General features: G+C 45.9%; 1 protein-coding gene across 5 annotated transcripts in view; it reads left to right on the forward strand.

Moving 5' to 3' along the window:
- Nucleotides 1–14,247, forward strand: part of Dnah8 (dynein, axonemal, heavy chain 8) — a 248,828-nt gene that overhangs the window by 23,961 nt on the left and 210,620 nt on the right. For 4 of the 5 annotated variants that reach the window (XM_030249467.1, NM_013811.3, XM_006523588.3 and 1 more), the window contains 6 exons: nucleotides 2,338–2,514; nucleotides 5,682–5,795; nucleotides 5,991–6,098; nucleotides 7,074–7,175; nucleotides 11,091–11,237; nucleotides 12,403–12,600. In XM_030249467.1, coding sequence (XP_030105327.1) covers nucleotides 2,338–2,514; nucleotides 5,682–5,795; nucleotides 5,991–6,098; nucleotides 7,074–7,175; nucleotides 11,091–11,237; nucleotides 12,403–12,600 — 846 coding nt within the window. Of the gene's footprint in view, nucleotides 1–2,337; nucleotides 2,515–5,681; nucleotides 5,796–5,990; nucleotides 6,099–7,073; nucleotides 7,176–11,090; nucleotides 11,238–12,402; nucleotides 12,601–13,518; nucleotides 13,645–14,247 lie in introns of those variants that run through there. The other variant, XM_006523592.2, reaches the window with a different exon arrangement.

A 14,247-nucleotide genomic window follows, 5' to 3' on the forward strand; every position in this document is an offset into this window, starting at 1 on the left:
ATGTACGCACTAACTAATAGAGATGCAGATCTTAGTAATAAGGGCAGCACCCTTGTGATCTAATAACCTTCCAAAGCCCTAATCTCCAAATACTATCACAGTGAGCATGGTCACCCCCTAGCAGCAGCTTCCTCGAACAAAGCCATGCCTACTCCAGCAAGGCCACACCTCCTACTAGAGCCACTCCCTATCAGCCTGTGGTGACCATTGTCTTTCAAACCACCACACTGTCCTAGCAGAGGACACAAGTTTAGTTCCCAGCACCCACAAAGTAGGTTCAACCATCTGTAACTCCAGTTCCAGGGGACCTGAGGCCCTTCTCTGGCTTCCATGGTACATATACATTCATGCAAGCAAACACTTGTATACATCAAATCAAATAAAAATGAATCTTAAAAGAAAAAGTGACCTCAGATGGCAGGAAGATCCTTAAAAATTGTATTTTGTTAGATAGACTTTTCAGCATTGAGATTATATCAGATACCCATTTATTTAAGGAAGCAGAGAGGTTTGTTCTTCCATTCCCTCCACAAGGACTTTCTCCTTTGGATATTTCAGAGGGCAGTAATGCATATGCAATGGCTGTCTTCTCTCGGGCTTCCTTTACGTGTGCTCAGGAGTCTTGGTGGAATCCCTCAGAGTGTCGGCCTCTTGTTGGATATCTTTATGGCCTCCATGCAGTGATTGTTGTATTTTTGCTTTTAGTGCTGTAATAAAATACCCTGACAAAAAGCAGGGCTGGGAAGGTATCTCGTGGTAGAGTGCTTGCCTAATACATATGAAACCCTAAGCTTGGTTTCCAGCATCATACACACACACACACACACACACACTCACACACTCACCCACATACACATATACACACACATATACATACACACACGTTCACACACATATACACATACACACACTCACCCCCCACATATACTCACACACACATACACACACTCACCCACATACACATATACACACACATACACACACACTCACCCCCACACTCACATACACATACACACACTTACCCACATACACATATACACACACACATATACATACACATACACACACTCATCCCCCACATACTCACCCACACACATACACATACTCACCCACATACACATATACACACACATACACATGCACACATACATACACATACTCACCCACATACACATATACACATACATACACACAAGCACACATACATACATACACACACTCACACACATACACACATACATACACACATGCACACATACACATGCACACATACATACACACACTCACACAATACACATATACACACATACACTCACACACATATACACAGGCACACATATACACATGCACACATACATATACACACTCACACACACATACACACATGCACACATACACGCACATAATGCACACACACTCACACACATATACACATACACAATCACACATACACATTCACACATACACACTCTCACACATACACACATGCACACATACACACACATAACACACACATACTCACATACATATACACATACACACACACACATGTACACATACACATATGCATGTTCACTTGTGTTCAGCTTTCTCTCTGCCCTTATATAATCCAGGACCCCTGCCTTGGGGATGGTGCCACCACATTGGGCTGGGTCTTCTCACATCAGTTAAGGTACTCAGGACAATGACTCACAGACATTTCTATAGGCCACCCCATGATCTAGGCTGTTCACTGTTGAGCCTCGAGTGACAAAGACAAGCGACATGGTGGTTAAATTAATTTATGTACTTTACAGAAGTGTATGGACCCTCTCATTTCTTTAAGCCCTTAGTTACAGCTAGCTAGCGTTATCAACTAGCATTATCAGGTGGCTGTCATAGCAACTGTACAATGGTAGTGCAGTCAACTTTGCACTCTGCTGACTACCACTGAAGTTAGGCCTAGTTAGTGGTTGCTTAGGCTTCTTCTTTGCTGACTCACCTGTTCAAAGCATTTACTTAATTTTCTTTTCGATTGAGGGGTGCTATCTCTTTGAACTGCTGGACTTCACATAATGTTTCCCAGATCTTAATTCTTTGTTGTACCTGCTAGGTCCTGTTTTCACTTGGCAGGGTGCCTTTAGTGATAGAAAAGTCTGAAATTTTTTTACAGCTTTCATTTTATTTCATTTTATGTAGTTTTTTTGTTTTGTTTTGTTTTGTTGTTTTGCCTGCACGTATGTATATGCATCACATGCTTGCAGTACCCAGGATAGTCAGATGAGGGGGCTATGCATGCAGTACCCACAGCAGCCAGAAGAGGGAGCTACTGGTGGATGTGATGATACTCAATTTCAGGTCCTCATTGAGAGTGAGCAGATGAGAAAAGAAGCTGATGATTCCGGTCCCCTCACCGAATTGGAGCATTGGAAGCGTATGTCAGCCAAGTTCAACTTCATCATTGAGCAGATTAAAGGGTCCAACTGTAAGGCCGTCATAAATGTGCTAAATGTCGCACACTCCAAGCTGTTAAAGGTAAACTCTGTGTTCTTTAACATTATAAACTTGTAAAAGGGCCTTTTATTGTAAACTTGATTTCTTTAGAACAATTTACTAGAAAATTATCCTTATCAAACTGCCTCTTAAAGAAATGTGAGATGTATTTTGAGTACATACCACATCTATATGCCCCCTGGAGGCCAGACTCTTGGATCCCCAGTGGCTGGAGTTAGAGGTAGCTGTAAGCCACACAGCATGGGAGCCAGGAGCTAAACTCAGAGCAGTGAACACAATTAACTGCTGTGCTCTCTCTCCAGCCCTTGCCTCTCCCGCTAAGTAGGCTAGGCTGGCTACCCAGTGAGCCCCAGATATTTGCTTGGCCCTGCCTCCTCGGGTCCTGGGGTGACATGTGTTCCACTGTATCCAGCTTTCTTGGACATGGGCTCTGGGTCTCACAATCAGGTCTTGTTTTACAGCAAGCTTTTCTGACTAAGCTCTCTTTCCAGTCCCACAAAAATATGCATCATTTTTGCATGTTAGGAATTTCAGACTTTCCTAGTTGTCATGAAACACACCGTAGGTTGTTTTAATCAATAGTTAGCCCTACTGTGCTACAGGGGGAACCCAGAACTAATACCCCCCTCTCTAGCTTTATTTTGATGCCCTTCCCAGTCTTCAGAGACCACTCTTCCATTTTGTTCTAAGGTGTCGGATGGTTTCTTGATACACAGCAGTCACTTGCTTTGAATCAGGCTTTCTCAGAGACCACAGTTCCCAGCTGACGAGACAGAGGTTCATCTCTCAGTCTTGGCAGTTCATCTGTGGTGTGCCATCCAGAGAAACGAGCACTTTTATTTGGAAGGTGTTTTGGGAATTGCCAATCAATACAGATTTGTGGAGGTGAGGAGCCACGCTGGGGAGGTGGCTCAGTGGCCAGGAGCACTCGCTGCGCTCGCCTGGCTGGTCAGGGCACCCAGCAACCATCTGTAACTCTAGTTCCAGGGTCTCTGACATCGTCTTCCGCTTCCGTGGGTGTTTCACAGACACATGCGGCTGCACAGACAGACATGCAGACAAGCACTGCATCACGTCAAGTAAGAAAAGAACAAATTGTAATCACACTAAAAGGCGACACAGAAAGACGAAAAGGCAAAAGTTTTGCTCAGTATGCCTTCCCCCCACCTCCTTTACCTTTCTTCCTGGGGATCGTTTTTATTTTTTTAAGGATTTGTTTGTTTAATGTATGCACATGAGCACATGTATGTCTATGCACCATGCGAGTGTCTGGGAGTGTCTGGAGCCCACAGAAGGGAGAAGGCACTGGGTCTCTTAGAACTGCAGTGAGAAGCGGTTGTGAGCCCCCCTGTGTGGGTGCTGGGAATCGAACCTGGGTCTTTTGCAACAGCAAGTGCTCTAACCACTGGGCAACCTCTCCAGCCTCTCCTTAGAGGCACTGTTTGACTTGGTCCTTTCCTTACTCTTTTTCTTTCCCTTGAAGTTTACATTTCTTTGCATGGACATGCAACAATGTTTTTTGTTTTGTTTTAGTAAAAGATTTACCCGGTAGGTATAAAACAAATGTCTGTCAATCATATATCCCTGCCCTAATCCTGCTCTTCATTCTTGATTCTGAAAGATAACTGCAACCCTCTGATCTTCTAAATTCTCACCACAAGGTCCTGCTGCTGATCTCTGTTTACAGCATGAGAAGGCTTAGCTAGCCCACAGCTTTGAGCCCTCCCACCTTCTTACCTTCTTACCACAGGCCAGTTTGGAAGGCCTAAGAACCATAATGTCAGGTTGACGGCCATACTGATGTCCTGCTTCTGGTTCTAATTTTCTGTATCTATCTCACCGTGAGAAAAACACGAGGAAGGCCAAAGGCGGAATGGTCCGTTTGGCTCCTGGTTTCCAAGGTATTACCCATCGTTGTGGTTGGGTCCAGTGGAGCTCACGGTAGCAGGGGCATGTGGCAGATGCCTTTGACATGGGGCAGGCCAGCAGACAGGGAAAAGATGCTGGCATCTGCGGAGGCTCTCCTCTGCTTGCCAGGCCACACGTCCCAAAGCTTCTCTCCAGCCTTCAAGATGATGGTCCAAGCTGAGAACCAAGCACAAGGGAACACCAGCCTCTGGGCCACATTTCAGATTCAAAGGACAAAACTTGAAAAAGTTGACTTCCAACTGAGTCCACTTTGCCAATATGGATATTTCCTTTGAATCATGTTCTAGTGACAGGACTCACTGTGGAAGACCCAGAACTGTTATATGATGTCATCGAGTACCCATCTTGGAAAAACCATTCTGGGCAGAAGCAGGTCTAGTGCAGGTCTATACACAAGGACAACAATCACAAAGGAATGACTTTATTTTTTTGTCAAGCATTTAACCTGCTTATAACAGCCAGTCTTAAGTTCTACAAGACAAGGAGATATCAGGGCTGGAGAAATGGCTCAGCAGTTAAGTGCACTTCACTGCTCTTCCAAAGGTCCCTAGTCTGCTTCTTACAACCCATGTCAGGAAGCTCACGAGCGCCCCTGACTCCAGCTCCAGGGATCTGACACCTTTTTCTGGCCTCCTTGGGCACCTGCACTCACACACTTCCTCTCTCCTACCCCACAAACACACAATTAAACAAATACAAAGTAAATCGTTTTATTATTAATTTTTAAAGATTTATTTATGTCTATGAGTACGCTGTAGCTGTCTTCATACACACCAGAAGAGGGCATCTGATCCCATTACAGATGGTTGTGAGCTACCATGTGGTTGCTGGGAACTGAACTCAGGACCTCTGGAAGAGCAGACAGTGCTCTTAACCACTGAGCCATCTCTGCAGCCCATTGTTTTCTTTCTAAAAAGATGTATTTCCGTGTATAGGTGCCTTGTCTGCATGTTCAGTTGCACACCAGAAAAGGATGTCAGGTTTCATGGAACTACAGTTTAATTAGACAGTGGTGAGCTGCCACATGGTTGCTGGGAATTGAACTCAGGACCTCTGGAAGAACAGCCAGTGTTCTTAACATCTGAGCCATCTCTCCAGCTCAAGTGAATCCTTTTCACGAAGAAAAAGAAGTTATACCAGTCAGATTTGGACAGGGTCTGTTTGCTCAGGGAAAACAGCTTGAGTTTCGTGACTAAATTGAAGCACAGTGAGATATTTAGGTTGATAATTGGATTCTTATACAAATTTTGATTCCTTAGAACTGGCGGGATTTGGACGCACGAATCACCGACTCCGCTAATGAATCAAAGGATAACGTGCGCTATTTGTACACCCTGGAGAAAGTGTGTCAGCCCCTCTATAACTACGACCTGGTGAGCACGCTCCTGATGGTGGGGTTTTCTAGGGTCTGGAGGGGTGGCTCAGAGTCCAGAAGACTAAGAATCAGGGTTCCTAAAGTTAACTTGCACTGTTAAAGCATTTGGCCGCAGCGTGTGGTCGCAGCCGTTGGAAGCAAACCGGGATCACGTGTATGATAGAATTTACTTCCTGTATCTGGATGACTTTAGGTTTCCATGGCACACGGGATACAGAACCTGATCAATGCCATCAGAATGATTCACAGTGTGTCGAGGTATTATAATACATCAGAGAGGATGACGTCATTATTCATCAAGGTGAGCGCCTTTGTCTTCGTAGTCATAGTCCTAGTCTTAGTCGGCAGTGGCAGCTGCGGCGGCAGTGGTGTGGTGGTGTGTGTGTTTGATGTTGGCATGCCACAGCAGCCCGGGGAGGTCAGAGGATACTTTGTAGGGTCTGTTCTGTTCTACCTCTCCCTGTGTTCCTGGGAATGAACCCAGGTTGCCTGGCTTGTGAGGCAAGTGCCTTGACTTGCTGAGCCATCTTACCAGCCCACCATGGCGAGTTCTCTCCCTCCCGCTCCCTCTCCCCCTCTGCCCAGGATGTTTCCCAGGCTGGTCTCAAATTCTTTTATGTTGTGGAGGGCAGATGACCTTGAACCTCTGATGCCCCTGCCTCTATCTCCTGAGGTTCACCTGTCTGAAGTGATGGAACCCAAGGTTTTGAGCATGCAGGGCAAGCATTGATCTGTAGTCCTCCACTCAACCATCTTTTTCCCTTTTTAAAAAAAAAAAAATTTTTTTATGTGCATCTGTGTTTTGCCTGTATATGCATTCTGTGTTTTGCATTTGTACGTGCCTTAGTGAGGATGTTGGGTCCTGGAACTGGAGTTGCAGACAGCTGTGAGCTGCCACATGGGTGCTGGGAATTGAACCCCGGTCCTTTGGAAGAACAGTCAGTGCTCTTAACTGCTGAGCCAACTCTCTAACCCTCTCCTGTAACCTTTTTAAGTGGCTGTCATTCATTACTTTGGACTAGGTCAGGACTTAAATGGAAGTGTACTAGACAAATAGAAAATGTGTTTGACTTTGGGAGTCATGACCCCAGGGACAGTGACATAATTGCAGTAGGTAAATGTTTTGGGTTTTCTTTATTTTGATTTCATTTGTGTTTTGTTTGTTGTTGTTTTTAATTTTGTGACTTATGTACTCCACAAATTAATTATTTATCGCATGTATTATGCTTTTAAACGCCATTCACCTATAGCCACTTTGTACCTACCTTTATTTTAGGTGACAAATCAGATGGTAACAGCCTGCAAAGCATACATTACTGACGGCGGAACAAACCATGTGTGGGACCAGGAAACGCCAGCTGTACTAAAAAAAATCCAGGTTTGTAAAAGCGTTTCATTTTTCATAAAGCAAAGCTCTCAACTGGCAGCTCAATCTTGTTCCCTTTGTTCATTCATGAAACCGTGCTCCCTCGGAAGCCGTCACGGAGTAGTGTGGGAATATAAAAGAGGATTGTCATAGTTCACTCTGGTGGAGTCAGAGAGCTGGCTCAGTGGTAGAGAGCGCCGTGAGAATCCGGAACCCTTTGGCTCTGTAGGCGCCTGCACGCATGCGCAATGCTCCCTTCCCCTGGACGACTCAAAGTAACAAAGTATTTTATAAGTCAACAATGAGAAGAGCAAGTTAAAGTAGCAGGAGAAGTGAAAAAACTAACTGAAGTGGGCTCTGACTGGCAGGTGTGCAGTGTTGGACAGCAACACTAACCAGCCCAGAAGAGACCCGGGCAGATGCCCCTCCCCCTGCCCCGCCCCCAGTAGCCTTAGACAAGTACCTGTGCTCAAATTACAGAAGGAAAATAGGAAGCTGAGGCACTTATTCTAGAAGTGTGGAGAAACTGGGCTAAGGATGTAGCTGGATTGGTAGAAAGCTTACTAAGCGTGCATAAACCTCTGGGCCTCCTCTCTGGCATCCCATAAAAGAGGCCTGGAGGCACATCGCTGTTGCCCTAGTGTGGGGTTGGTAGAGATGGGAACATTGGGAATTCAAGGTCAACTTTGGCTACACAGGGAGCTTGAGGCCACCCTGGGCTACATGGGATTCCTGTTCTCAAACAACAGCAACAGAAGGTGAAGAAATGGATGGGCAAAGGGAAAAATAGTTGTGAGGAGGACTCATCTGCCGTTATTCATTGAGGTTGTAGCTATCTCTTCTCCTGCATACATTCACGTGGGACTTGATTGTCAGTCCTGAGAAGCACAGATTCTTTTCCTGGGATCAAGAGCACTAACAGACAAAGAGAAGAACCATCAAACACCGAGAAGCAAAACAGCTCTCAGTAACTTAAGGAATGAGCTCAGGGGCCTCAAGCAACAGGGAGCTACCTTCAGGGAGACATGAACATCTGGACACAGCTTTCTCCCTTTGACAGCAGAGCACAAGCGTTTGGAAGATGCTTTGAAATGTGTCCAGAGACTACACCTAACAAGTGGAGACAAAAACAAAACAAAACAAAACAAAAAAAACCTAACTAGATAAAAAATAAAATAAAAATAAATAAATAAATAAAAGAAACTGCACGTGCCAGGACAGGATCATTTATCCGAAGGGAAGATGAGCTGAGCCAGGGAAGGCTCAGAGTGCCAGAGTGAGCAAAGAAAAAAGTCTCAGAAAAAAACAAACCTAGAAGTGCCCCGGAACCAGTGCAAAGGGCAAGGACAGCCAAGAAATAGGGAATGGCTCTTAGTCAGGGTTCCATTGTGGCTTCGAGACACCGTGACCACGTGTCTCGGAAAGGACATTTAACTGGGGCTGGCCTACAGGTTCAGAGGTTCAGTCCATTATCCAGGCAGGAACATGGCAGCATCCAAGCAGGCATGATGCTGGAGGAGCTGAGAGTTCTACAGCTTCATCTGAAGGCTGCTAATGGAAGACTGGCTTCCAGGCAGCTAGGATGAGGGTCTTAAAGCCCACATCCACAGTGACACACCTACTCCAACAAGGCCATACTTTCTAATAGTGACACTCCCTGGGCTGAGCATAGACAAACCATAACAGTATCTTCTCCCAACTTCTTGTTTTTTTTTTGTTTTTTTTTTTTTTTTTTAATGATCCACTAAGTCCATTTAATACACTGGTATGGGACTGTCCCCAGGAGCTGAGAATCCCACTTGTAGCCAAAGCCTTCTGAAAGAAGGACATTCCACACCTACAAGCATAATCTGTCAGCAATAAGAGGGGGGGCCTGGAGCTCACCCTCCTCATCCAAGCCTGATGTCTGGCTGGCTCGATCTCGTGCAGGTCCTACTCAGGGAACTGCAGCGGCCAAGAGTTAATAAATACAACAGCTGTGTTATGTCCAGAAAACAACATGTCGCAGCCCTCCAAACCCTCTTCCCGCTCTGACATCCTTCTTCGTCTTCCTCCTCCCTCAGTATTCCCAATCCTTGGTTGGGGAGGGGGTGTTGCTAGGTGTCCCCTTGTCCCCTTGAGTGCTGAGCACCCAGTCTCTCATTTTCAACATTCTGGCCAGCTGTTTTAGTCAAGGTTTCTATTCCTGGACAAAACATCATAAATAAGAAGTAAGTTGGGGAGGAAAGGGTTTATTCAACTTACACTTTTACATTGCTGTTCATCATCAAAGGAAGTCAGGACAGGAACTCAAGCAGTTCATGACGAAGGAGCTGGAGCTGATGCAGAGGCCGTGGAGGGATGTTACTTTCTGGTTTGTTTGCTTGCTTATAGAACCCAAGACTATCAGCCCAGGGATGGCACCACCCACAATGGGCCCTCCCACCTTGATTACCATCTGAGAAAATGCCCCACAGCTGGATCTCATGGAGGCACTTCCCCAGCTGAAGCTCCTTTCTCTGTGATAACTCCAGCCTGTGTCAAGTTGACACACAAACCTAGCCAGTACACCAGCCAATATCTGTAGGCACTATTTGGGGAGTGGGGCTATGTTACTGAGGTTCTTAGATCTCTATCTCCCTTCCAACTTCTCAACACTAGGTAGGGGAGAAAGAAGGTTAGAGGATAAAGGGTCTTAGACCTCCTTCGACAACTTCCTGCTGATTAAGGTCATTGAGTTCTTTGGGGCAAGTACAATCTTTGTCATTAAGATAACTCTAATTTCTTCTGCTTGTGAACACTTGACAACAGCTACCAGGAACATGGGGAGGGGAGCAGAGCCTCCTCCTCTCCTTCCTCCTCCCTCTCACCCTCCTCCCTCTCCTATTCCCTCCTCCTCCTCTCCTTCCTCCTCCCTCTCACCCTCCTCCCTCTCCTATTCCCTCCTCCTCCCTTTCTTCCTCCTCTCTTCCCTCCTCCCTCCCACCCCCTTTTCCTCTTCCTCTCCTCTTCCCCTCATCCCTTCCCTTCTCCCTCTCCTCCTCCTTCTCTTCCTCCCTCTCCTCCTCCCTCTCCTCCTCCCTCTCCTCCTCCTTGCTCTTCTCCTCCCTTTCCTCCTCCTCCCCCTCCTCTTCTTCTCCTCCCTTTCTTCCTCCCCTCTTCCCCTCCTCGCTCTCTTCCTCCTCCTTCCATCTTTCTTCTTCACACCTTCTGCCCCTCTTAGAGCTCTGGGATTTACACCTTCTCTAGAGTCCCAGAATTAAACTTTCTGCAGCTGGCAAAGATCAGCCCCCCCCCCCCCCCCGCCAGTGCTTGAGGCAAATCATAATCACCCGCTATGAAGCAGCCTCTTGCCCCATGCCTGGGTTAAAGCGCATGTTCCCATAACATAACTGGGATTTGAAAGAAACCAAAACCCCACTGACTCTCCATTGACTGCTGCCCACCGTAAACGCACCTCTGACCCAGGTTGAGTGCAAGCACGAATAATTAGAAGGTAACTTAACAGCACAGCAGTTTCGTTTAGTTAGCCATGGGAGTATGGAACCTGATGTCATACGTTCAGGAAGAGTTAAGGGAAATAGATAAGTGAGACAGAACCGAATTGTGTATTCAAAAATCCATGCTTTCTGAATGACTACTCTCATTGTATCTGAGTTCCTTGAGTTGTATAGTCTTTTAGTCTGGATAATTTCAGTGGACGATGTGTGTGTGTGTGTGTGTGTGTGTGTGTGTGTGTGTGTGAGTGTTTGTGTGGTGGCTTTTATAATAAAGTTTAAAATAAACATTTAAAAACAGATATTGTCATTCATAGGTCTTTATATACAGAGGACATGAACATTTGCTAACAGTACCAGCCTTTGTTTGATGGGGCTGGCATGGTCAGCCTATCATAAACCTGTCGCCCATCCCCCTGCCTGATTTTTTTTTTCTCTAATTCTCTTGTAGGATTGCATCTTTCTCTTCAAGGAATACCAGGCATCCTTTCACAAAACAAGGAAGCAGATTTTAGAATCCTCTGGGGAGAAGTCTTTTGAAGTTTCAGAAATGTATATATTTGGAAAATTCGAAGCCTTCTGTAAGAGACTGGAGAAAGTAAGTGTTCTGCAGCCACAGCCCCCCTGTCCCTTAACCACACGGGGCTGGTTATTTTGGGGGTTCAGGTCGTGTGGGTGAGGATCATTAACTCAGGCCTCCTCCCGGTATTGATCCAACTCAGTCAGTCAGGTTACTCAGACACCACAACTGTGTGTGTTTGAGCTGGCATCCTCTCTCTCTCAGGGCTAGTGCCTTGTGATGGCGCAAGGCTATTGCAGAATTTCACCTCTCCCAAGACCTCAATTCTTGTTGCACAGATAGATCTTGAACTTGAAGGCTCCTGCTCTCAGCCACAATATCAACCTGAGAAAACGTGTGCGGCTTGTGAGCCCTGTAAGCGGGCAAAGTTTGAAGCCCATTTGCGCTCTCTCCTCTCTCTCTCTCTCTCTCTCTCTCTCTCTCTCTCTCTCTCTCTCTTTCTCTCTCTCTCAGGACCAACATTCTCTATGTATTTCTGAACAGTGTGTAGGAGAAACCTTTGCTGAGCAGAAAGCCGCACCTCTGACATCAGTCATTAAGACTGACTGAGGAGGGATGGTATTGTGGCTTTAGGGAAGCCACCCTAAAGGTTCCTAGGTATTAGTCTTTGGAGAGTGTCTTAGTCAGGGTTTCTATTCCTGCACAAAGCATCACAACCAAGAAGCCAGTTGGGGAGGAAAGGGTTTATTCAGCTTACACTTCCACACTGCTGTTCATCACCAAAGGAAGTCAGGACAAGAACTCACTCAGGGTAAGGACCTGGAGGCAGGAGCTGATGCAGAGGCCATGGAGGGATGTTACTTACTGGCTTGCTTCCCCTGGCTTGTTCAGCTTGCTTTATTATAGAACCCAGGACTACCAGCCCAGGGATGGCACCACCCACCATGGGCTGTCCCCCCTTTGATTTTTCCTGTGTCTGCTCCAGCAAAACCTCCTTTTACCTGTGTGGCCCAGCAAAACCTCATTTGTCATAACTGACTTTCCAAAGAAGCTAGAAGTTTCCACTTCAGTAACCCTCCCAGGCACACCCTCAGTGGCCTCCTTCCTCTAGCTAGTCCTATCTTCTAATGTATCAACAGCATTCCAAAATAGCACCCCTGGCCAGCAACGTTTAACAGAGGAGCCCGGTCTTGAGAAGGGGCCTGAGAACTCATTTCTAACCATGCAATGTTTCTTTTGGAAGATTACAGAGATGATAACCATTGTGCAGACATACTCAGCCTTGAGCAACTCTACAATCGAAGGAATCGATATCCTGGGGATAAAGTTCAAAAACATCTACCAGGGCATTAAGAAGAACCAATATGACATCCTGGATCCACGGAGAACAGAATTTGACACAGACTTCACAGAGTTTATGGGGAAAATCAATATTTTAGAGGTCAGTAGCTACACAAACATGCATGCATCTAGATGGGAGCATCGCGGATAGTTTTTCTTGGCGCTGCTATTGCAAAAATCCATGCAGAGTGATGCTTCTATATTGATCTTTCTAAAATAAGTTTTTATTTCATTTTGTTCGTTTTTTTCTCTGCATGTATGTGTGTGTACCACGTGTGTATACCTGGTTCCTCAGAAGCCAGAAGAGGGTGTCAGATGTCCTGGAACTAGAGTTACAGTTGTGAGCCACCACGTGGGTGCTGGGAATGGAACGTAGGTCCTCTGCAGGAGAAGCCAGGGCTCTTAACTGCTGAACCATCTCTCCAGCCACATGTATATACCATTTATTTTATTCCTGTTCCAAGTTGCTTTAAGAAATTTGTAGGGTTAATACTTTTTTAAAGCAACTTATAAAACATTTTCTACCTTTGTGTGTGTGTGTGTGTGCACACGTGTGCACATGGATGTGTGTTTAGTTGTGTGTGGGGGGGGTATTTATGTGCAAGGTGGCAAGGCCAGGGGACAATCTCAGGTGTCTTCTACCTTTTATCTGATTTAACGCCTGTCATTGGCCTGGAACTTAATCACAAATTTCCAGTGATCGATCTTGTGTCATTGCTGAAATTGTAGCCACAAACTACCTTTTTTTTTCTTTTTATGATGATTCTGGGGACCTGTTTTAGTTCAATTGCTGTGAAGAGACACCATGGCCACAGCTACTCCTTTAAAAGAAAACATTTAACTGGGGGCTAGGCTACAGGTTCAGAGGTTTAGTTCATTATCATCATGGTGGGAAGCATGGCAGTATCCAGGCAGGCATGGTGCTGGAGAGGAGCTGAGAGTTCGACAAGATCCACAGGCAGCAAGAAGAGACCCTGACACTGGGCCTGGCTTGAGCTTCTAAAACCTCAGTGTCCATCCTCAGTGATATACTTCCTCCAACAAGTCCAGGCCTACTCCAACAAGCCCACACCTACTCAAACAAGACTACATCTACTTGAATAAGGCCACACCCCTCAAACAAGACCACACCTACTACAACCAGGTCAGTTCTCCACTCATATCATTCCCTATGAGTCTGTAGGGGCCCTTTTCATGCCAACGATGGGATCTGAACTCATGTCTTCATGCTTGCAACCTATGTGCTTTATTGACCTTTTTTCTGGCCTCTAATCTTTTTTTTTTTTTTTTTTTTTTTAATGAAAAAAAGATCCAGTAAAAGGCATGCATGAATAAGCACACGTCCAGAGCTGTTTTATACATTGTTGTATTAAATATTAACGCTATTCATATTCATGTTGCCCCACGGCCACCTGGCAACGTACTCTAGCTGGGTCACTCCCAGACATGCGCATTGCTAATGCCTCCCCTCCTATACTCCTGAATTAGTACTTACTGACATCTATATTCTACCTTTGTTGCTCCAGACCAGCCGGGGGAGGGGTCCCTGGGCCTCTCTTCCCCGACTCCTCCATGGCTGTATGCTTTTTCTCCTGCAGCTCTCAAGCCTGATCCTCCTGCTTCCCCAGCATGGCGATTCTCCTTCTTCCCTGGGTTCCCTTGCCAGAAAGTCTAAAGTCCCGCCTCTGTCTCCTTGCCCTATCATTGGCCGCTGGCAACTTTATTTACCAATTAGAGCCAGATGGAG

This window comes from Mus musculus, chromosome 17 (assembly GCF_000001635.26).
Source record: "Mus musculus strain C57BL/6J chromosome 17, GRCm38.p6 C57BL/6J".
In the NCBI taxonomy this organism is placed as follows: domain Eukaryota; kingdom Metazoa; phylum Chordata; class Mammalia; order Rodentia; family Muridae; genus Mus; species Mus musculus.